Raw genomic sequence first — 23861 nt, 5'->3', positions numbered from 1 at the left:
TACTTTAATTGCTCAAACTCTTTTTTCCTTTATACTCATTGATTGAGTGGGTGTACATGCTGAAGACAACTGTCAGGAATTTTTCCTTCTGCTATGTGAATTGCAGGGATCAAACTGAAATCAGCAGCCTTGATGGGCAGGTGCTTATACCCACTGAGCCATCTTGCTGGCCCTGCTTAAAATTAAAAGCCCTTATTTTCTCTTGTTGTTACCTTTGTTCCAAGAAAGGTAAGGAGTTAATGTTTTCTCACACGTTTCAAAGGATATGTGAGTGAATTATTCTAGATGGTTTCCTTTTAATTTTTTAACTTTAGCATTTGGTATGAGTTCATGTCTAGGTGTGTGCACATGTATGTAAGGGTACATGCATTTTTGGATACTAGGGGACTATATATCAGGTGTCTTTTTCCATAACTGTCTACCTTATTTTGAGGCAGGATCTCTCACTGAGCTTGGAGCTCATCGATTTAGCTAGGCTAGCTGACCAATGACCTCTAGGGATCTGTTTCAGTTTACCTCCACCTTCGTCCCCATCCCCAGTGCCACACCCAGGTCTTAGTTGGTACTGGGAGTCCAAACTCAGATCCTCATGCCTGTGTAGTTTGTACTGAATCGATATTTTTCCTCTTTCTTTTCTTTTTTTTTTTTTCCCCAGACAGGGTTTCTCTGTAGCCCTGGCTGTCCTAGAACTCACTTTGTAGACTAGGCTGGCCTCAAATCCGCTGCCTCTGCCTCCGAGTGCTGGGTTTGAAGGTGAGGTGAGCGCTACCATGCCCAGCTTCTTTTTTTGATGCAAAAGAACCTAGGACCCCAGACATACATAGGAAGTGCTTTATCACTGAACTGTAGGCCTAGCCCTACAGTAGAGAATAGAGTCAATACATACAACTATTTAGATAAAAATATATATAGGTTTTGAAAGATCAGAAGAACCCATGTGGAATGTTTGGGTTTGGTTTTGTTTTAATTCAGTAGATTCTGTGTGTCATTTTTGAGCTTGTATGTGTGTTTGTTTCAGACAAGGTCTCTACCTGAGCCTAGCCTTGAATTCAAAGCTGGCTGTAGACTCCTGTGTTTTTTGTTGTTGTTGTTTGTTTTATCTTTTTTGTTTCTTTTTGAGACAAGGTCTTCCTATAAAGCGCTAGCTGTCCTAGAACTCAGTAAGCTGTCCTAGAACTCAGGCCAAGTTAACCTTGAACTCGGATCTGTTGTTTTTCTGGGTGTGTGAGCACTCCATAGTAATACTCTTGACCCAGTTTCTCAGGTGTTGTCACTAGTTTCAAGCTATTGTTCATAGAAAACAGTTAACATATCCCTAGGGTCCATCAATTCTCTTTAGATTTCCAAATTCCTCAAGGTCATGAAGTTGCCATATCCTTGTATGAAACACGTTTTTACGCAATGCTTTTTTCTACCTTAAATACTCGGTTCAAGGATTTCACTTACTATTTTAAGTGAGAAACTTTGACTTGTTTCTTCTGTTTGGCTAGAGTTAGTAGCCAATAATCACATCACTTAGAATACCGAGTCAGGTTGAAGCTAGAGAGATTGACCAGCAGCTAAGAATACTTTGGTTCTTCCCAAATTCAATTCTCAGCGCCTGTATCAGTTGTTTCAAATGGTCTGTAACTTCAGCTCCAGGGGATCCAACGCCTGGACTCCACGTGCACAAATACATATAAATAAATAAAATAAATAAAGCTTAAGGCTGAAGTATTGCTATTAGTTCAAGTCTAGCCTGAGCTACAATGTGAGACTGACTTAGGGTTTCCTCTGCTGTGAAGAGACACCATGACCGTGGCAACTCTTATAAAAGAACATTTGCTTGGGGTTGGCTTACAGTTTCAGAGGTTTAATCCTTTATCATCATGGTAGGAAGCATGGCAGTATGCAGGCAGATATGGTGCTAGACAAGGAGCTGAGAGTTTTACCTCTTGATGGGCAGGCAGCAGAAGGGGACTGTGTCACACTTGCGTGTAGCCGGAGCATATTATAAAAAAAAAAAATCCTCCACTCGCGAGGCAGAGGCAGGCGGATTTCTGAATTTGAGGCCAGCCTGGTCTACAAAGTGAGTTCCAGGACAGCCAGGGCTATACAGAGAAACCCTGTCTCCAAAAACAAACAAAACCCTCAATGGCTGCCCGGCGGTGGTGGTGCACGCCTTTAATCCCAGCACTCGGGAGGCAGAGGCAGGTGGATTTCTGCGCTTGAGGCCAGCCTGGTCTACAGAGTGAGTTCCAGGACAGTCGGGGCTACATAGAGAAACCCTGTCTCAAAAAAGCCAAAAAACCAAAACAAAACAATCTCAAAGGCTGCCTCCACAGTGACACACTTCCTTTAACAAGGCCACCCCTCCTAATAGTGTTACTCTGTCTGGGCTAAGCATCCAAACACACAAGTCTATGGGCGCCAAACCTATTCAAACCACCACAAAGACTGTCTCAAAAAGACAGACAAATAGGTCTGTTACTAAATTCAAAACAGACTTGCTTATCCATAACATATAGATATCCTCAGTGTTTCTTGGGTTTTTAAGTATCCCAGTATTATACTTTCTTGATCTAACTTTCCACTTTAGTTTGTCATATAGAATGTAGAATTTAAATGTCTGTCAATTGTATTTTTAATTGATTTAGCATGTTTTTTTTATAATAGGCAATTTGCTCGACAGCAGGCTGATAAAAAAGAAGAGTGCAAAGAAGGTAAGTTGTGCTAATGGCATTTCACCTTTGTAAAGCATGCAGTTCATAATATTTATAGGCTCATTGAAGCACGTGCAAAAAACTGTGTACTTTGTTAGACTTGACATAGTATGTAAAAGAAGCCATCATATACTAATTTCAGGAAAATAGCCTTTACCCCTAAAAGTTTCTTCAAGTTCCTGTTATGGTTTGGGTAAGAGTGGCCCCTGTAGGCTCATATATTTGAATTTAAAGTACCAAGGAAGTGGAACTCTGGTGGAATTAGAAGGGTTAGGAAGTGTGGCCTTGATGAATAAAGTGTGATGCTGAGGGTAGACTTTGAGGTTCAAAAGCCCAACCAGGCCTAGTGCATCTCATTCTCTTCCCCTACAGAGCAGGATCTTGTTCTTAGATACTGTAACTACCACCATGTATGTCACTGTGCTCCCCACCATAATGATAGAGGACTAAATCTCTGAAACTAGAGTTGTCTTAGTCCTGGTATCCCTTCACGGTAATACAACAGTGACTAAGACACTGTCATATAATCTATCTTGGTTCTTCTAGTTCCTGTCTTGCCCTCAGATTCCAAAGTAACTACCAGTCTGTTCTCTTTTCCTAGACCAGGTTTTCTCCATGTAGCCCTAACTGTCCTGGAACTCCCTCTGTAGAGTAAGCAGATCCACCTGCACCTGCTTCCCAAGTGCTGGGGTTAGAGGTGTGCACCACTGCCGCCCCTTGACTAGTTTTCTGTTGCTGTAGATTAGTTTGTATTACTTAGAGATCATTCCGGATCTCTGAACTTAGCACTCGATGGTTTTTTCAATGTAGGATGCTCTGTTTGCATGTACACCTGCATGCCAGAAGAGGACATCAGATCCTTTATACATGGTTGTGAGCCACCATGTAGCTGCTGGGAATTGAATTTATTAGACCTCTGGAAGAGCAGTCAGTGTTCTCAGCAGCCTCTGAGCAGCCCTCAGACTGATCTTTTAACTCAGGACTGCCTGAGCTTCTTGAGGTCAGGGATTGCAGGCATTCCACAGCACCTGCCTTTATCTCTTCATCTTTCAATAGACTTGAGCTGTTATTGATTGTGAGCTATTAAAACTGCTTTAAGCCGGGTAGTGGTGGTCCAAGCCTTTAATCCCCCACTTGGGATCCACCGCACTGGCAGGTGGATTTCTGAGTTCAAGGTCAGCCTGATCTACAGAGTGAGTTCCAGGATAACCAGGGCTACAAAGAGAAACCCTGTCTCGAAAAACCAAAAAAAAAAAAAAAGGAAAAAAACTGCTTTAAACTTTCAAATACAAGTCTTCATATGATGTATCTTCTCTGAAGTGAGGTAGATTATACCATACCATAGGTATATGTTACAACTTAAAAGTTTTCTAGAAAAACAAGTTTAAGATTCTATAATTTTGCTATGAAAGTTGATGTTCTGTTGCACATTTTCAAGTTGTTTTGCTAATACTTATTTAAAATCTGTTTATTTTTCCGTACATATCTATAAAGACAAAGTTATTCCAGTTATTCGCTCATTGAGGAATAGAAACATTGCTCCAACTGCAGAACATTTGCACGAACAAAGTGGAGATGTTGAAGTTCGAAGAAGTTGCAGGATTAGAAGTCGTTACAGTACCATGAACCAGTCTGTGCTATTTGACAAGCTTATAACAAAGTAAGTTCCAGAACAAATTTTGTGGGTGAAGGATTGTGCTGTGGGCACTACTGTCCTTTCTCCCCCTCCCCTGACATGTAAAATTATGTAATTGGCTGTCCTTGAACTCAGATCTCCTGCCTTAGCCTCCCAAGTGCTAGGATCAAAGTGTGCTAGCACCCTGGCCTTTTCCCCTCTCTCGCCCTAAATTTTAGGGATTGGATATTTATTTTGTGCTTGCATTACAATTGAGCTAAATTCCTGACCCCATCCTGAACATTGTAATCTCTTTGATTTGGGTGAAACATACAGGAGAATTAGTCACCTTTATTACATATGTGTGTTGAAATTCTTGGAAAGAAGTATTGAATATATTACCAAGTAAGTTAATGCCGCCTTGCTGAAATTCTGTTTCTGAGCACTGCTGAAGCTGTACTTCAAAAGATGGATGACATGAAAAAGATGCGCAGACAGCGGATGAAGAAGCTTGAAGACTTGGGAGTATTCAATGAAACAGAAGAGGTAACCATTTTTTTTTTCATTAGGTGATGACTTAACATCTCATTTAGTGCATGATCTACTCATGAGTAATAATCACTTTGTCCAGCATTTGTTGATTTGTCACAGATAACTACTAGAATTAAAAGTTTATAGTATGTCTGCATTTTAAGAATAGTTAGGTTTTAATTTTTGTGTGAACATATACTAAATATTAATGGATTTTATTTAAATATTTGTAGAGTAATCTCACTATGTACACAAGAGGAAAACTAAAGGCTATCCAGCGAGCTGATGAAGAAACAACTGATAACCAGGACGGCAGTGTGGGTACGTTTTCTTTTTATCTCATGTTTTCTGGCTTCAAAGGTAAGCCTTTTTTTTTTTAAAGCTTTATCTTATTTATATGAGTATACTGTAGCTGTCTTCAGACACACCAGAAGAGGGCATTGGATTCCACTATAAATGGTTGGGAGCCACCATGGGGGTGCTGGGAATTGAAATCTGGAAGAGTGGTCAGTGCTCTTAATCGCTGAGTCCAAAGTTCAGCATTTTTAACTTAGTAGGCAATAGCTTTCTTATTTAGATTCTGTGGCATTTATTGTAGTTTCTGGTGTTTATAATTTAAAAGAAATATAGACAATCAGAAAAGGATACTCTGTTTTGTTGGAGAAAGTAACTGAAATCAATGGTTTTAAAATAACTGGTTTGCTTGTATAATAAAACTACAGATAGTTTATCATACATCTCTGCATTTTATTTTAGTTAAAGTGATTAAAGTTAATTATGGTACTACTGCATTTGAGACTTAATAGCATATTGTATTTTTTATTTTTTAAATATAAAGCATTTTTTATTAGATATTTTATGTATTTACATTTCAAATGTTATCCCCTTTCCCAGTTTCCCCTCCGGAACCCTCTATCCCATCCCCCCTCCCCCTGCTTCTATGAGGGTGCTCATCCACTCCCACCTCACCACCCTGACCTTCCCCTACACTGGTGAATTGAGCCTTCACAGGACCAAGAGCCCCTCCTCCCATTGATGCCAGATAAGGCCATCCCCTGCTACATATGCATCTGGAACTATGTGTCCTCTTTAGTTGGTGGTTTAGTCCCTGGGAGCTCTGGAGGTTCTGATTGGTTGATATTGTTGTTCTTCCTATGGAGTTGCAAACCCCTTCAACTCCTTCAGTCCTTTCTCTAACTCCTCCATTGGGGTCCCCGTGCTCAATCTAATAGTGACCAAGCCTGCTCAGTCAGTCAACGCCTTCTCCATCTCAGGAACAAGGATTAAAAAGAAAAAGACCATTACACAACATTGTAGCATGACCCCAGCCAGTTCTGAGGCTGAGGCAGGTTTATTTTTTCCCATTCTACTTTTATACCATTTTAATTACATGCAAGTAATAAGGTCAAGCAGCACAATAAACACAAATAGTCAAGGAACAAGCAAGGCAATAAGCAAAGTCCTATGATCACTCCTAAGGGCTTATCAAGATGACCAAGATATCTGAGCCTACTTCCCTGTCCTAGCCAAAAGTTATACTCGTGCCTGAAGCCTACTTTTGTTCTAAAGTTAGATTCCTGCCTGAACTTACTTCCTTGTCATGGCCAATGTCAGATTCCTGCCAAGTAGCCCCAAAAGCTCTCCACACAACAATTGCCTGTGAGCATCGGCCTCTGTATTTGTCAGGCTCTGGCAGAGCCTCTCAGAAGACAGCTATATCAGGCTCCTGTCAGCACTTCTTGGCATCCACAATAGTGTCTGGGTTTGGTGTCTGTATATGGGATGGATCCTCAGGTGGGGCAGTCAATGTGAGTTCTTTCCTTCATTCTCTGCTCCACACTTTGTCTCTATATTTCTTTTAGACAGGAGCCATTCTGGGTTAAATTTGGAGATGAGTGGGTGGCCCCATCCCTCAACAGAGAGCCTTGCCTAACCTCTGAGTATGATCTCTACAGGTTCTCCCTCCCTTTGTTGGGCATTTCAGCTAATCTCATCCCCCATGGGTCCTGGGAACCTCTTGCTTCCTGACATCTGGGACTTGCTAGTGCCTACCTCCAGTTCCCCATCCCCTGTTGCCACATACTTCAAAAACAGCTCCTAAAATATGTTGATGAAGGTTATCTTATCATTATCATAAATGTCTTTGTTAGACTGATATAATTCCCATAGCTGGGAACTGAACTCAGGACTTCTGAAGAGGAGCCAGAGTTCTTAACCACTGAGCCATTGCATCAGTCCCTTTACCACCCTCTACTCCTGCATCTAAATTTTATTTATTTTTATTTATATATATATATTTTTTTTACATTACTTTGGGTATTTTTTTTAGATTATATATGTGTGTGTGTGTATATATATATATATGAATGAGCACACTGTAGCTGTCTTCAGACAAACCAGAAGATGGCATCAGATCCCATTACAGATGGTTGTGAGCCACCATGTGGTTGCTCAGAGTCAAACTCAGGACTTCTGGAATAGCAGTCTGGAGTGCTTAACCACTGAGCCATCTCTCTAGCCCTTGCATCTAAGGTTTTTTGTTTTTTTTTTTTTAATAATTAATTTATTTATTATATGTAAGTACACTGTTGCTGTCTTCAGACACTCCAGAAGAGGTAGTCAGATTTTGTTACGGATGGTTGTGAGCCACCATGTGGTTGCTGGGATTTGAACTCCGGACCTTTGGAAGAGCGGTCGGGTGCTCTTACCCACTGAGCCATCTCACCAGCCCCCCTAAGTTTTAATTTTATAATTTTCACTTCTATTTTGAAAAAAAACTTTATTTTTTAAAGTTTTATTTATTATTATACATAAGTACACTGTAGCTGACTTTAGGCGCACCAGAAGAGGCTGTCAGATCTCACTATACAGGTGGTTGTGAGCCACCACTTGGTTGCTGGGATTTGAACTCAGGACCTTCAGAAGAGCAGTTAGTGCTCTTATCCGCTGAACCATCTCACCAGCCCTGAAATTTTTTTTTTTTTTTTTTTTTTTTGGTTTTTCAAGACAAGGAGGTTTCTTTGTATAGCCCTGGCTGTCCTGGAACTCACTCTATAGACCAGGCTGGCCTCGAACTCAGAAATCTGCCTGCCTCTGCCTCCCAAGTGCTGGGATTAAAGGCGTGCACCACCACTGCCCAGCTTGAAAAATTCTTAAATGTAAATTCTTTATATGAATAATGGAAAAGCAGGTAAAAAATTTAAAGATTCCTTTCTCCTAACTCCCTATGTTAAAAATTGTTAATACTTTGGTGAGTATATTGGATGTATTTCCTTTGTAAAATTTTCATTACATTAATTTTGTGGGTGTTGGTAAGAATGTATGTGGAAGTCAGAGGGCAGCTGCAGAACTTGATTTTCTGACTTTGTGGGTCCTGGGAATGGAACTCATTTTGTTAGTTTGGCAGTTATCCTTACCTGCTGACATCTCTCTGGCCTCCTGTGTGTATTCTTAATTTTAGAATCATCTGAAGAGGGGGAAGAGCAAGAGGATGATGATGGCGAAGATGAAGATGATGAAGATGAAGAAGAGGGAGAAGAAGATAATCAAAAAAGATACTATCTTAGGCAGAGAAAAACAACGGTTTACTACCAGTCTCCACTGGAAAGTAGTAAGTACTAAAATGATCTTTGAGGAGGAAGATTTATTACCTCATTTTTACTGTCTTTCTGGGGTTTTCCTTTTAAAAAACATTTTTTTATTACACTTAAAAATATTCTGTGTGATCTGTGTGCACACGGGGCCGCCAGTCAGAGGACAGTTTGGAATCAGCTAGCTGTCTTGTACTGTGAGCCTTAGGGTCACACTCACTTCATGGAGCAGCGCCTTCACTACCTGCTGAGTCATCTTTCTAGCACTGTTCTGTTGTTTTCGTTTTCTCAAAAAAAAAATTTTTTTTTTTTCACTTTGCCAAGTGTTCATACTGCTTTTCTTTAAGACAGGACATTTCTATGTAGCCCAGGCTGGCCTCAAACTTGGCGATCACACTGCCTTCACCCTCTTGAGTCTTGGGATTATAGGTGTGTGACACCATGCTCTGATAGGGTTGTTTTGTTTTGTTTTTTAACAAAAAGCACAGGGTTTTATTTCTCACCCACTGGGCAGGGTTGTGCAGGCCTTCGCAGGGCAGGGAGAAGGCTTTACTTGCCAGCGATGAGCGGATTCCGCAGCACCACAATGACGGAGTCCCTGCTCAGGAACATCTTGGAGATGTAGCGGTCCTTGTTAACAGGCTTGGACTTGCCCTTGCCGCTCTTGGGGACCTCAGTCCACATCTCCTTCACATTTTCCAGCACCATGTTGCAGTGCCTGTCAAAGGCCTTCACCCGGCCCAGCGCTTCTTCTTGTTGTGACAGTTAATGAGCACTGAGAGGGGACCTGTGTTGAATTCTTCCTCCTCCTGCTTCTGCAGCTCCTCTGGGGTCATCTCACTCTTGGGTTTATTGAGGAGACTCATGGTGTAGGTTTTGCTCACAGATCACTCCCACCTCCAAGTGCGTTGCTCCAGCCTTCCTGATAGTATTTTTTTAATATATTCCAAATTAGATGTAAAAGGGTGGTTTATTCCATTGTCATTTCTTGCTGTTTTGAGATTTTGGGTGTTTTTTTCTTTTTTTGTCTTATGTATATAAAGATAGGATGTTTTGACTTCTATTAACATCCTACTTAATATTTGTATGCCTCTATAATCATAGGAATTGTGTGTGGCTAGTGTGTGTTGTATTTGGTTGTCCTATACATATTTATACTTGATTGTGAGTCTGTGTGCAGCACCTGCATATAAGTACCCACGGAGGCCGGGACTCTTACAGTTGGAGTTTCAGGTGGTTGTAAGTCACTTTGGTTACTAGAAATGGAACTTAGATCTCCTCAAAGCAACTGCTTGGCAACTGCTGAACTCTCTCTCCAGATCCCTCTGTATTTTTAATATCAACCCCATTTTAAAAAGGACAAAATTACTTTTTTATATTTTCTATTATATATACTCCTATTTCTTTTTCTAGAACCTCGTCACCAGAGAAAGCCCAACATGTTTTATAGTGGCCCAGCTTCTCCTGCAAGACCAAGATTCCGCTTGTCTTCTACGGGACCAAGAAGTCCCTATTGTAAACGAATGAGCAGGTTAGGTTCTGAAATAGCGATCAATTTACAATAACATAAGTGGCTGTGATGACAGGGTTCTAGAGTCTTTGGATTGAGTGTATTAGAATTCTAGAATCTCATCTATGGGAGAGCTCTGGTATGCATTTAGTGCTCTAACTCCCATTACCAGTGACTCTTTGCTTTTGCTTTCATTAATAGAAAGTATTTAAAAAAAAAAAAAGATAATCTTTGCCGGGCGTGGGGGCTCACGCCTTTAATCCCAGCACTCGGGAAGCAGAGGCAGGCAGATTTCTGAGTTCAAGGCCAGCCTGGTCTACAGAGTGAGTTTCAGGACAGCCAGGGCTACAGAGAAACCCTGTCTTGAAAAACCATAAATGAATGAATGAATGAATGAATGAATGAATGAATGAATGAATGTATTAGTAACTACTTGGTAAGATAATTCATCCCGTTGTAGCATATGGAATGATAGGTCTGCTTTTGACTTAGTGTATATTATAGTTAGGCTTATTTTACAAAGGTTATTTCATTTAAAATTCACATTTAGACTGTAGCCTTTTCTTTATATACTTCTACAACCATAATCTCCCTCCACATTAAATATTCTAAGTTATAAAACTTCTAGACTGGATCATACACTGGCCTTCTTTTTCTGGATTTGTTTTATAGTTTATTTCTTTGATGTTTTGGAGAAATTGTTTTTATCTCACTAAAGTATTTCCTTTTCTATACATCCCAATAGTTTTCTTCCCGATGTAAGTTTACAGGAATAACCTATACTTATTTTCCCAACCTGAGCAGTATAAGGTTTTCTGATACATTAGAATAACCAAGGTTTGAGTAGTATTACAGTGGCCTGTAAATAGAAACAAGGACAAGGATGATAAAAAAAAATCAGAAATAAGACTGAAAGAATAGTTTTCAGCTATTTAAACAATTGTCAGGGAGTCTGTAAACTATCTGATTATGTGTTGGTCATGTTTGAAAGTAGAAACTTTTTAACTGTTGAGGAATCTTTGAGGAGAGATGGTGCTTTTTTCAAGATAGGTTTTTTTCTGTGTAGCCCTGGCTGTCCTGGAACTCAGATATCCTCTTGCCTCTGCTTCCCAAGTGCCGGGGTTAAAGGCGTGCGCCACCACTGCCTGGTGAAGACTCATCTCTTTTATGAAAAATAAGTATATATTTGTATTCTTGCATGTTGTAATTTTGTCAAAATCACAAGTAGCCACTCGGCTTCTTTTCTCATCATCCCTTGTTACCTCACTGAAGGATGGAAGATCAAGAAGGCAGAGCTGCTTGAAAAGATTCTGCATTTTCAGTATTTTCGTGAACTCATTAGACTGCTGTTAAAAACCAGACTTGGTGGTTCAGTCCTCTAATCGTGGATGGAAACTGATGCATGAAGACTGTCAGTTTAAGGCCTGGGTGGGCTACAGAGCAGGTCAAGGCCAGCTTAGTCAGCTTAGCTCCAAAAGACGGTGTCTCCGGAAAGGGAAATACATTCTTCAAAGAACACATTCCCAGTGACCTATTTCCTTAGTCTGGGCTCCACTGTAGTGACACGTTCATTTATGAACTCATAAATGGGTTAATCCACTGGTGAGGTCAGCATTCTCAAGGTCTGCTGATCTCCCAGCAGTGCCACAATTGGTGACAAGTCTTCAATGGAGAAGCCTCTAGGGTTGAAGGGTTCTTTTATTTATAAAACATGCCTTGTTGTTTGCTTATAACTTTTACTAGCTTGTGAATTAAACTAGAAACCACCAGTACACTAGTATTTGGCTCTTTGGAATAAGATTGAATTTGAACATTCTTCTGATATTTTGAGCAAGTTATTTAGCCCTTGAATCTCACTGACCCTGACTGTCAAATGAGCCTACTGAAAATGTATGTTGTCTAGAATTTTCATTATGAACAAAAGACTGGTTGGTGTAACTCGGGTAGAACATTTGCTAGACATATGCAAGACCCTGGATTCAGTACTTACTAGTTGGGGCAGTAGGTGATGGGAAATAAGTCAATCAGGTATATGGAAAAGAAGCCAGTAAATACAACATTAAAAAAATTTTTTTTTAATTGTGAAATCTGTCTTAATTCTATGAATATATAGTAACTATATATAATATGAATATTTTGAGTATTGATGGTAATACTAAATATGCAGGCTTGCACCAGATACTTTTAGCTTCAGGATGATTACAGAAATGGTCTTGGGTTTGTAGATGAGTTATTTCCTTATTTATTCTGGCTTTATAAACCATTTCTCAAAACCCTAGCGATCATTTGTATTGAAATGTCAGATTTTTGGAAATGTTTACAAGGGTTATCATGTAACACATAACAAGTAACAGTACCATCTCAAGTTTACATTATATATATATTATATGTATATAAATTGTAAAGATAGGTATTCATATATATATTATTTTTAGATCATTAGCTATTTCTGATACTTAGGTCCTCTGCACCTTTTCTGTTTCCTTCATTATGATTTTAATTTCGCTGTTTAGGCGAAGGCATGCCATCCACAGCAGTGACTCTACTTCCTCCTCCTCCTCTGAAGACGACTGTTTTGAGAGGAGAACAAAAAGGAACCGAAATAGAGCTATTAACAGGTGAGCTCTGAGCCTGGTGTGGGGGCTCACACTTTTAATTCAGGCCTTCTGGGGCTGAGATCGGAGACTTAAGAGTTGTTGTCTGGGCTTTGTGGTAAGCCTGATCTCAACAAAAACAAACAAAACATTGGGGGAGGGGAGGTGGAATGGATGAGTTCTACGGTGATGACTTTTCAAATACCAAATATATTTTTTCTTACAATTATGTATGCATTATGTGTCATTTATGCATCCATGCATGCCATGGTTTGCCTGTGGAGGTCAGAGGATTGATTTAGTTGGGTTCTCCTTCCGCTGTGTGGGTTCCAGAGATGAAACTCAAGTTGTCAGGCTTGATATTCCTTCTGAGATTTTGCTGGCCTCGGATACTTTTTTATGGCTGGTAAGAAAATAGAATAATTTAGGGATAGTAAGTATACCTTAGCTGATTAAAAGGTTGCACCAGACATTAATACAAAGGGAGTTCCTGCCTTATTAGAAATGAAATATCTATAGTCGAAACAAACTAGAATAGAACATGGTTACTGAAACAGGACAGCTGGGTGGCTGGATTGGTTGGTTGACTATTATTCTTAAGACAAGGTCTAGTGGCTGAAGAGATGGCTCAGCGCTTAAGAGCGCCAACTGCTTTTCTGAAGGTCATGAGTTCAAATCCCAGCAACCATCCATAATGAGATCTGATGCCCTCTTCTGGGGAGTCTGAAGGTAGCTACAGCAATCGAGCGGGGCTGGAGCGAGAAAAAAAAAAAAGAGTCTGAAGACAGCTACAGTGTCTTTAAAAAAAAAAAAAAGACAAGGTTTAATGTAGCTCACGCTGGCTTAGAACTTGCTGTACGTAGTTCAGGATCTTGAACTCTAATTTTCCCACTGAGCCATTTTCCCCAGCCCCAAACATTTTTTAAATAAGAGTAATATTATAACATTGAATTTAAAGACAAGGCTGTTTTGATGTATGTCTTTATATATGTGTGTGTATGTGTGTGTGTGTTTTTTAATAGGTGCCTCCCACTAAATTTTCGGAAAGATGAAATAAGAGGGATTTATAAAGATCGAATGAAAATTGGAGCAAGCCTTGCTGATGTTGACCCAATGCAACTAGATACTTCAGTGAGTATTTTAAAATTTGTACTTGACTTGAAGTGTAATTTCAATCACTTTATGTTTGTCTTATAGGTAAACAAACCTTTTTTTTCCTTATCAGAAACTTAAACTTTTATATATATTTTAAAAGCAAAAATCTTTGGGGAATTGGAGAGATGGCTCAGCACTTAGAGCATTTGTAGCTCTTAGAGAAGATCTCAGTTTAATTCCCAGCATCCACATGGTGCCCTACATGTAAAATAAACAAACATTTAAAAAATATCTTTGAACTACTATTGTTAATCAGTTGATGTGGGTTGATTATGAAGACATAGGCAGTGTTTTAATTTTAATGCAGATCTGTGTCCTAATTCACTGCAGGTGCGCTTTGACAGTGTTGGCGGCCTGTCCAGTCACATTGCAGCTCTAAAAGAGATGGTGGTGTTTCCCTTACTTTATCCAGAAGTCTTCGAAAAGTTTAAAATTCAACCCCCAAGGTAATAGAAAGACGCTTTTACTTATAGTCACAGTGTGTGTGTGCAGTGCTGCTTCTCTTGACTTCCTTAAATCTTGTGTGCGTTAGAGATGTGGGTGCAGGTTCACATAAGCAGATGTCAGGAGTGTGCTCTGATACTTACCTTGAGACGGTCTCTCACTGACACTGGAGTTAGGCTGGTATCCAACAAGCCTGAGCCCCCATCCTCTCACCAACACTGGGGTTACAGATGTACACATGACTGTAGTCAGCTTTTTCATGTGCTTTGGGATTTGAACTCAGGTGTGCATGCCTGTACAGCCAGTGCTTTTACTGGCCTAGCCATTTCCCCAGTCTTCTTAAGTATGAGTGTGCATGTATGAGTGTGTGCCACCTGTCTAGGATTGCCTGTGGAGGCCAGAAGAGGTCATTCAAGCCATCAAGCTGGAATCACAGTTGTGAGCCATCAGACTTGAATGCTGGGAGCCAAGCCCTGGCCTTCTGGAAGAGCATCAGATGCCTTTAATCATAGCCTGGCAACCTGAGTGTGCCTAGAGCTATAGTAACAGGGAAGGGAAGACCCAGCTCCAGTTGTTCTCTAGTCTGCACACAGGATCACTGATGGGTTTTAAACCCATCCACATTAAAGAAAAAAAAAGAGAATTCTTGGATTGTGTGATGTAACTGCATATGCGAGGTAAGGTAATATCTATGATCAGGTAGTAAAACAATGTTTCAAATAAAGGGGTTCTTTCAGTTTTTTTTTTCATGTTGTATTGATACTAACTCTGAGTTTTAACTTGTACTTTATATAACAATGAAACTATTTTAATTTAATGTTTTAAATTAATTAATTAAAATGGTTATGAGATTGGTTTCTTAACTTTTGTTTCAGTAGTCCACCTTTTAATTTAGTACTGAAAGCATGTAACATGTTTTGCAGAGGTTGTTTGTTTTATGGACCACCTGGAACTGGAAAAACCCTGGTTGCTAGAGCACTTGCCAATGAGTGCAGCCGAGGGGATAAGAGAGTGGCGTTCTTCATGAGGAAAGGTGCTGACTGCCTGAGTAAATGGGTAGGAGAATCTGAGAGACAGCTTCGGTTGCTATTTGACCAGGTGATACTAAATTTTCCCTATATAGATTTTCTTTCCTTTTTTTTTTTTTAATTTGATGTAATAAAGTTTATTTGGGCTTATGGTTCTAGGGGGATAAGAGTATCATAGTGGGTGGCACAGTAGCAAGTAGCAGGCATGGTGGCAGAAATGGGAAGCTGAGAATTCACATCTTAAAATCTCCCTTGGACTGGTTTCACTTCTTGTGTACAGCTCCCCTTGTCAGATATCCTCTCAGTTCTGACATCTCTAGCATCCTGGGGTCTCTACTGTAACCTAGGCTTGACTTTCACAGTTGTATAGAGTGGTCTTTCAGCCTGTTGCCCTCTGTGCGCTTTCACATGGGAGCTTCCTCCTGCACCACGTGGATTTTGAGAACTCAACCATAAGGATGAGGCGTCTCCTCCTGAGCAGTTTAATAGTAGTGGATTATTTGGCTATATGGGAACAAGGCAATCCCTAGCAAATCTTTCAGTTTCATATGCTGGAGTGTATTGACAGTGTATTGTGAAATACTAGCATTCTGCTTCACCAGGGCATGCTGCTGAAGGGCTTTGTGGTTGCTTGGTTTTGGTTGTTTAGGCAGGGTCCTTCTGTATAACCCTGGCTGTCCTGCATTTCGTTATGAAGACTAGGCTGGTCTTGAAATCAGATCTGCCTCCCAGGTTCTGGGATTAAAGGTGTATGCCAACATGCTTGACATTGAAAATGAGCTTAAAAACCTTTTCAGAACTAAAGAGTCGAGCCAGGCGGTGGTGGCGCACGCCTTTAATCCCAGCACTTGGGAGGCAGAGGCAGGCGGATTTCTGAGTTTGAGGCCAGCCTGGTCTACAAAGTGAGTTCCAAGACAGCCAGGGCTATAAAGAGAAACCCTGTCTCAAAAAAACAAAAACAACAACAACAAAAAAAAAAAAACCCAAAAGAACTAAGAGCCTTTATTTTGCCTTCACTAAAATAGTTTTTTTAAGTTTTGCGTGTTGTTGAGGAGTGTTTTTCTTTGTAACATGAAAGGAGAGTACAACTGTCCTTCATTTGTTTCCATAGTCAGTAGTAAAGTTTTTCTGTGTGTCTAGTAACTGTAACTATGAAATTCAAGGTATATAAATTCTGGAGTAATTCAGATATTTCAAATTAAAAATACAAATAAAATTAATTATTAATGTGCATATGTAAAGTTCTAAAAATAGTTTTTGGAATTTCTAGTTATTATAAATAGTTACATTGTAAATAGTATTATAAATAGTTATATGACAAACTGTTAAGCAAGAGTGAATGGAAATAGATTGTAAAGATATATTCCAGTTTATAAATTATATATATATTTAATAAATTTGAGTGGAAAATGGATTGGACCTCTTTGATTAAATCTATTTGAGGATTTTTGTGGTAATACAGGACTACCGGACCTTCTTTTAGGCCTATCAGATGCGCCCAGCAATTATATTCTTTGATGAAATTGATGGTTTGGCTCCAGTACGATCTAGCAGGCAAGATCAGATTCACAGGTAAGCTTGTTAAGTTGTGTTAATATTATATAAAAGATGAGAATTAAATGGTGAACAAGAACTCAACCCACAGAATCAACTGACTGGGATTCAAGTGGGCCTATACTGATTAGGGAACGTCTGGCCTAGGTCCTATGAATACATGTTGTGGTTGTATAGCTCAGTGTGCTTGTGGAGTTCCTAACAGTGGGAGTGAGGGCTGTCTCTGACGCTTGCTTGCCTTTAGACCCTTTTTCTCCTACTAGGTTGCCTAGTCCAGCCTTGATGTAAGAATATGTGCTTGCTCTTGCATAGCTTGTCATGCCATGTCTGGTTGAAGTCCCTGGAGACCTGCTGTTTTATGAAGGAAGGTGGGAGAGGGGAGGGAGGACAAACTGTCATCAGGTTGTAATATATAAGAAAAGAATAAAAAGGAAATTTTTTTTCAAAATAAACCCCCACAAAATTAAATTAATACTATATTTAATATGAAAAAGATAAGCCATGAAAGAAACTCAAATATATATTAATATCTATATAGATTTATATATATTTTTTTTTAAGTTAACCTGTTTTGAGTATCAAGATATTATCAATACAGTTTTATAGTCTTGGTTACAGATTTAATGTATGTTACAGGCATTGATTAATAACAAGGCTGTGTATAGAATGTGGCTGACCTAGCCAATTATCTGTAGTTCTAGACTGTTCTACAACTAAGACCTGAGAATTAGATTTTCTTTATCAAGTTTTAGGCTCACCAGGCAGTGGTGGCATACTCCTTTAATCCCAGCACTTTGGAGGCAGAGGCAGGAGGATTTCTGAGTTTGAGGCCATCCTAGTCTACAGAGTGAGTTCCAGGACAGCCAGGAATAAAAAAGTTAGAAAAGTTCTACCTTTTTTTTTTTTTTTTTAATGAAAATGAGGACATGGTTGTTCCTGGGTTTGGTTGAGAAGAGTTGTATTGGAGGTATGAGGTAGAGTTCATCTAGAGTTCAGACTGAACCAGGCCATGAGTGAAGAGAGGGGAAGAGCAAGAGAGGAAGAGGCAACAGGGCAAAGCAGCAAAGAGCAAACTGACCAGGAGCCAAGTGGCCAAGTAGCTGGATTCAACAGGAATCAGAGGCTGGGGGAGAGGGTAGGGTAAGAGTGGGCTGAGAAGTACTGGGATGACCCACAGGTACTGAATGAAACTTACCCAGAGTTTCTTTGGCATCTGATAGTTTTTTCCAGGATGAGAAGAGAGCTACAAAAAACTATCTCAAGTCTAAATTAGTTTGTTAGCTTTTCTTTCATTTGAAATCTTTTTTGAGGTACCAGGTGTGAACCAAGGCCTCCCAAGCCATGGTTACTGTGAGTTCTAGCTCAACATTACTATCAGATCAGTGGTCGAACCGGGCCATGAGTGAAGAGAGGGGACAAGCAAGAGAGGAAGGGGAGACAGGGCAAAGCAGCAAAGATCTGGCTGATTTTTGAGACACGGTAAAGCATGTTTGCATGCCTTCATGTGTGATGAACAAGATGTAGTAATGTAAGTGATAAGGTAGGTTTTGACCTTCTGTATGTACTTCCGTTTAGCAATACGGGGCTTCTCTGTGTAGCCCTGGCTATCCTGGAACATGCTCTGTAGACCAGGCTAGCCTCAAACTTACAGAGCTCTGCCTGCCTCTGCTTTCTGTGTGCTGGGATTAAAGGTGTGAGCTACCATGTGTAGCTCAATTTTTTTTTTCCTGTCTTTAAAATGAGATTTGGTATTCTTAAACCAGCAAAATTCTCTGAGATGTAATTTGATCCAGATACCCTCTTATAGCACCTGGGATGGTTTGAATATGAATGCTCCCATATATATTCTACTTTGTTTGCCATTGTACACATGAGTTTGTTGCACAATTTTTATGTAATTTGTCCTATATGAAAGTCCTCATATTTATGTTGTAGGAACTTTCAAGTTCCCTGTGAAATATGCTTTATAAAAATTACGTCCAGGATCTATTTGTGACTCTACAGATTATTTACTTTGTTGCTCTTTTTTTTTTTTTTTTTTTTTTTTTTTCCTGGTCCTGAGCACACAGCCTTGCATATTATTAGGTAAACACTCTACCCTGAACTATGTACATTCCAGCCCTCGATTTCAGTGTATTTGGTTTTCTTTTTTAAATGTGTGCATATGTGCACGTGGGTGCTCACATGCATTCATGTGGCAGCCAGGGGAGGATGCTGAATGTCTCACTTTTCACTTTACATTCTTCGTGTGTATGTGCACATGTGCATGTATGTAGACAAGCTGTTTGTGGATGCACGTGGAAGTTTGTGGTTGACGTTGTAAATCATCTTGACAGCTCCTCTTTTCACTTACTGAGATGGGTCTCTCATTTTATCCTGGTGCTCAACCAGTCTGGCTAATTAATTGCCAACTTTGGGGGTCCCATGTCTTAACTTTATGAGGTGGAAACTACAGGCAAGTTTGCCACACTAACTTGGCAATTAAATGAATTCTGAGGATTGGAATGTCAGTCCTTCTGCTTGCAAAGCAAGCACTTGAACTGCTGAGCCATCTCTCACCCCCACATTAATTCTCTCACTGAACCTGAAGTTCCCTGTTTGACTAGGCTGACTAGGGCCAGTGAGCTTTGGTGACTCACCTGTCCCTGTTCACAAAGTTTAGGTGATAAGCATACTCAGTAATACCTGGCTTCTGTGGGAGAGCTGGGGGGTTGCCGTCCTCTTCTCAGCATGGGTTCTTAATCCCTGAGCCATCTCTAGTTTCCCTGTGTTTTCCATTGAACAATAGCTAAGTGCCATAAAAAATTTCATTTGCACGTTTTTACATTGAAATAAACCTTTACCAAAAGAAATGCTACTGTGTGATTCTTTGTCCATAATACTAATTTGTTTTCTTATTTTTTATGTTTAGTTCTATTGTTTCAACCCTGTTAGCTCTTATGGATGGTTTGGACAGCAGAGGAGAAATTGTGGTCATTGGAGCTACCAACCGGCTAGATTCCATAGACCCTGCTTTACGGAGGCCCGGTCGGTTTGACAGAGAATTCCTTTTTAGTCTACCTGATAAAAATGTAAGAAAAGTTTACATGCTTTTTATTATTAATAATTTTTGTAAAATGCATTCCTTTATGTGGCGGGGGTGGGGGAAATAGACAGGAAGTGTTTGTGCTGCAGAGCAGATGTGGAGGTCAGGTGTGGGAATAAGTTTCCCTTTGTACTGTGTGGTCCTGTGGCTAGAACTCAGCTCATCAAGCTTGGATGTAAGTTCTTCAACCTGCTGAGCTGTTTTCCACTCCAGTAACAAGTTCTGATGCAATAAAAAGTTGTAGACTTTAGTTTGGATCATGATCTTATGATCATTCAAAAGGCCTCAATAGAGGTAATTTATTTTCGTTAAGCATATCTCCTTCCCCAACTGCTTTTAAAATTGTTTTCGGTTAAGCATACCCCAGATGTTGTCAGTTTCGTTAGCTTCATGAGTCCTTAGCCAGCTCATTAGCTTTGCCTTCTTCCAGAATACTATTGGACTGCAATAATTAGTTAGGCTGAAACCACTTAATGCTTCTGAGAAGCATGTAAGGAAATCTGAGTAGAGCTGACTGGAATGATGGTTCAGCTTTAAGAGTGCTTACTTACAGCTTTTTCAGAGGACTGGAGTTAAGTCCCCAATACCTACATGGCGTATGTGGCTCAGGACCACATATAACTCCAACTGGGGAATCTAGCACCTTCCTCTTGAACTCAAAAGCACCTGCACTCTAGTGCATATACCCATTCAAAGATACAGTTAAAATTTTAAAATATATATTCTTGGCAAATGAGTAGAGCTGTCAGTATTCTTATTTCTTAATGTACTCCTTAATGGATAATGCTGGGGGTTTTTTTTGTTGTTTTGTTTTGTTGTTGTTGTTATTTTATTTACATAAGTAATGAAGATAACCTGGGCACATTAAATAGAAATTGCTTAATTTTGTTATATGCTTATAGGTGTGGTGTCCCGTCCCCCCCCCCCCCATTTTCATGGTCTTATACTTCTATTTGTATTAAGTTTTGGTTACTTTAAAATTTTAGATAGTCAAAAGTAGTTTGCATTCAAGCATTTCTATGATTACAGATGTAAAAAATTAGAGGGTTTTTCCCCCCCCATAGGCTCGAAAAGAGATTCTGAAGATTCATACAAGAGATTGGAATCCAAAGCCAGTGGACATGTTTCTAGAAGAACTAGCAGAACACTGTGTTGGTAAATACTTTTTTGAGCATGTATGAAAAATACTCTGTTCATTTCAGAGATGAAACAAGTTGAGGTCTTGCTTTAAAGTTTAGATTTAAAAGACTGGTGAGATGACCTAATGGGTAAAGATGCTTACAGTTCAAACCTGGTGACCTGAGTTCGGTTCTTGGAAGACACAAGAAAGTGGAAGGAAAGAACTTGGCTCCACAAGGCTATCCTCTGACCTCTATGTACTTGTACTCACACATAACAAAGCCACAGATGTAGCCAGATGTAGTAGTACATATTTGCAGTGCTAGTAGTAGGAAACAAAGACAGACTGTAAGTTTATGGCCACCCTTGTCTGCACAGGAAGGAAGAGCTGATCTGAAAATGGAGCACAGTTCGTTTGTTTTCCATCTCTTTTGTGTGTTTACCTTTAAGATCCTAGATATTAAAGAATACTTGTCCAAGGGTAGCGACATAACTATCTCTGCACCCCCAATCACTTGGGAAACTGAGGCAGGATTGCCATGAGTTGAAGGCTATGTTAAGTATAATATCAGGCAAGCTATGGGTATATAGTTATACCTTGTCTCAAAAATTGAAATATAAACATAAAATTGAGGACTAGAGAGCTAGCTTAGTGTTACAAGTACATACTGCTCTTTCAGAGGTTCTGAGTTGTTTCCAGAACCTATGTCAGATGGCTCCCAACTACCTATAGCTCTAGCTCCAGGAAATCCAGTACCCTTTTCTAGCCTCTATGTGCATCTGCATGGTAACATACATACCTCCACATGACAGAAACATAATTAAGTCTTTTTTTAATGGACAAATTGATCATTAAGGGAATTTGAGAGCAGCATAGACATGAAAATAGTAATAGCCCTGTGAATTACGCAGTATTAATTTAGATACAGAGTCCTCTGCAGAGGATAGGTGAATCTGAAAGATCACACAGTAAATGACAACTAGAATTTGAGCTTTGTCTGACTTTGGTGCACACCTTTAGTCTTGGGACTCCAGAGGCAGACGCAGAAGCAAGGGCAGGTGGATCTCTAAATCTGAGATCAACTTGGTCTACAGAGAGTTCTGGGCCAGCCAGAACTACACAGAGAGATCCTGTCTCAAAACAACACAACAGAATTCTTGCTCTTAATCTTTCTTCTGTACTTAGTGCTTGCGTGTTTCATTCAAAGGTTATTGATTTGTTGACGCCATCTAAGTTCACGAGTAAGAAATTTTAGTTTTGTTACCCATAGTCTAGTAAAATATTTAATTTTTAAAGTTTTCTTTTAATCATGACTGTCAGTAGTTTGAGGGTCTTGCTTCCCCCCTTTGCTGTTGATGGTTCCAGGCTACTGTGGTGCGGATATTAAGTCAATCTGTGCTGAAGCTGCTTTGTGCGCCCTGCGTCGACGGTACCCGCAGATCTACACCACCAGCGAGAAGCTTCAGCTGGATCTCTCTTCAATTACCATCTCAGCTAAGGATTTTGAGGCAGCTCTGCAGAAAATAAGACCAGCTTCCCAGAGAGCTGTGACATCACCCGGACAGGCACTGTCTGCCATTGTGAAACCACTTCTGCAAAATACTGTTCATAGGATCTTAGACGCCCTACAGAAAGTATTTCCACATGTGGAAGTTGGAACAAACAAATCTTTAAATTCAGGTATTAAAAACTCAATTGACCATTGAATGAATGAAAGAAAGAATGACCAAAAAAAAAAGAAATTACTAATGGACAGGCTTTTTCTTTCTTTTTTTTTTATTCTGTAGATGTTTCTTGCCCTTTTCTAGAAAGTGATTTGGCATACAGTGATGATGATACACCATCTGTGTATGAAAATGGACTTTCTCAAAAAGAAAATTTAAATTTTCTTCATTTAAATAGGTATGTTTCCCAGCAAATGAATGTTTTAGTGTGTAAATTTCATAAAAATGAGATTTTTTTTTTTAAAAACAAGGTAAAAGATGCCAGCTAATAACCAGCTTTGTATTTAAGTGAAAATATTAGGGATGGTAAGAGGCCTCAATTATCTTTTAATGCTTTCATTACAAACATGAAAGCCTAAGTTCAGCCCCTAAAGCCCATGAAAAATTGTAGGAATGAGCCGGGCGTGGTGGTGCACGCCCTTAATCCCAGCATTTGGGAGGCAGAGGCAGGCGGATTTCTGAGTTTGAGGACAGCCTGGTCTACAAAGTGAGTTCCAGGACAGCCAGGGCTACACAGAGAAACCCTATCTCGAAAAACAAAAACAAAAAAAAGTAGGAATGGTGTAATTCCAATGTTGAGAAGGCAGGATCCCTGGGACTCACTAGCCACCCAATCTAACCTAATTGGTGAGGTCCAGTAAGAGACCCAGCCTCAGGGGAGGTAACTAGGTCCGTAGGATGACAGACACCTGAGAGTATCTCCTGTAGCCTGCCCCCACACAGGCACTTGTACCCACACACATTATACGCTTAGATTAAAAATACCAAAGTTGGGTGTGAAGAGATTGGCTAAGCAATTAAGAGCACTGGTTGCTTTTCAAGAGGGCCTTGGGTTCAATTCCCAAAACCTACATCACAGTTCATAACCATCTGTAACTGGTTCCAGGAGACATGACACAGGCACTGCATGCTGGTGGTGCAGACATGCATTTAGCACTTGTGCACATAAGAATCTTTCTTTTTTATTTTTTAAAATAAAGTAATCAGTAATTGAATTTTGGCCAGATTTAGTGGTACATGCCTTTAATCCCAGCACTTGGATGTCAGAGGCAGGTGGCTCTCTGAGTTTGAGTCCAGCCTAGTCTATATTACTGAATTCCAGGACAGCCAGAGCTACATGGTGAAACTCCATCTTAAAAAAAGAAAAGAAAAAAATCAAAATGCATTGTTGCTACTGTCATTCTGATGTAAAAGTATTCTTAAACCTGG

The 23861-nt window shown here is 39.8% G+C and overlaps 1 protein-coding gene and 1 pseudogene across 2 annotated transcripts in view; one reads left to right on the top strand and one right to left on the bottom strand.

Annotated features, from left to right (window-relative positions):
* Atad2 (ATPase family, AAA domain containing 2) overlaps window positions 1-23861 on the top strand; it is a 41482-nt gene that overhangs the window by 4615 nt on the left and 13006 nt on the right. For both annotated transcript variants that reach the window (XR_384045.4, NM_027435.2), the window contains exons 3-17: window positions 2656-2702; window positions 4197-4362; window positions 4761-4863; window positions 5082-5169; window positions 8309-8458; window positions 9852-9969; window positions 12462-12566; window positions 13565-13673; window positions 14028-14143; window positions 15065-15239; window positions 16653-16741; window positions 19635-19794; window positions 20873-20963; window positions 22294-22608; window positions 22716-22830. Coding sequence is in view for 1 of the 2 variants with exons in the window: in NM_027435.2 (NP_081711.2) it covers window positions 2656-2702; window positions 4197-4362; window positions 4761-4863; window positions 5082-5169; window positions 8309-8458; window positions 9852-9969; window positions 12462-12566; window positions 13565-13673; window positions 14028-14143; window positions 15065-15239; window positions 16653-16741; window positions 19635-19794; window positions 20873-20963; window positions 22294-22608; window positions 22716-22830 (1947 nt within the window). In the remaining variant the exon portion in view is untranslated. The remainder of the gene's footprint in view (window positions 1-2655; window positions 2703-4196; window positions 4363-4760; window positions 4864-5081; window positions 5170-8308; window positions 8459-9851; window positions 9970-12461; window positions 12567-13564; window positions 13674-14027; window positions 14144-15064; window positions 15240-16652; window positions 16742-19634; window positions 19795-20872; window positions 20964-22293; window positions 22609-22715; window positions 22831-23861) is intronic.
* Window positions 8907-9359, bottom strand: Gm7552 (predicted gene 7552; annotated as a pseudogene).

Source organism: Mus musculus, chromosome 15, assembly GCF_000001635.26.
Source record: "Mus musculus strain C57BL/6J chromosome 15, GRCm38.p6 C57BL/6J".
In the NCBI taxonomy this organism is placed as follows: Eukaryota; Metazoa; Chordata; class Mammalia; order Rodentia; family Muridae; genus Mus; species Mus musculus.
Note: the sequence above shows the minus strand (reverse complement) of the source record. Positions and strands in the feature narration are given on the sequence as shown.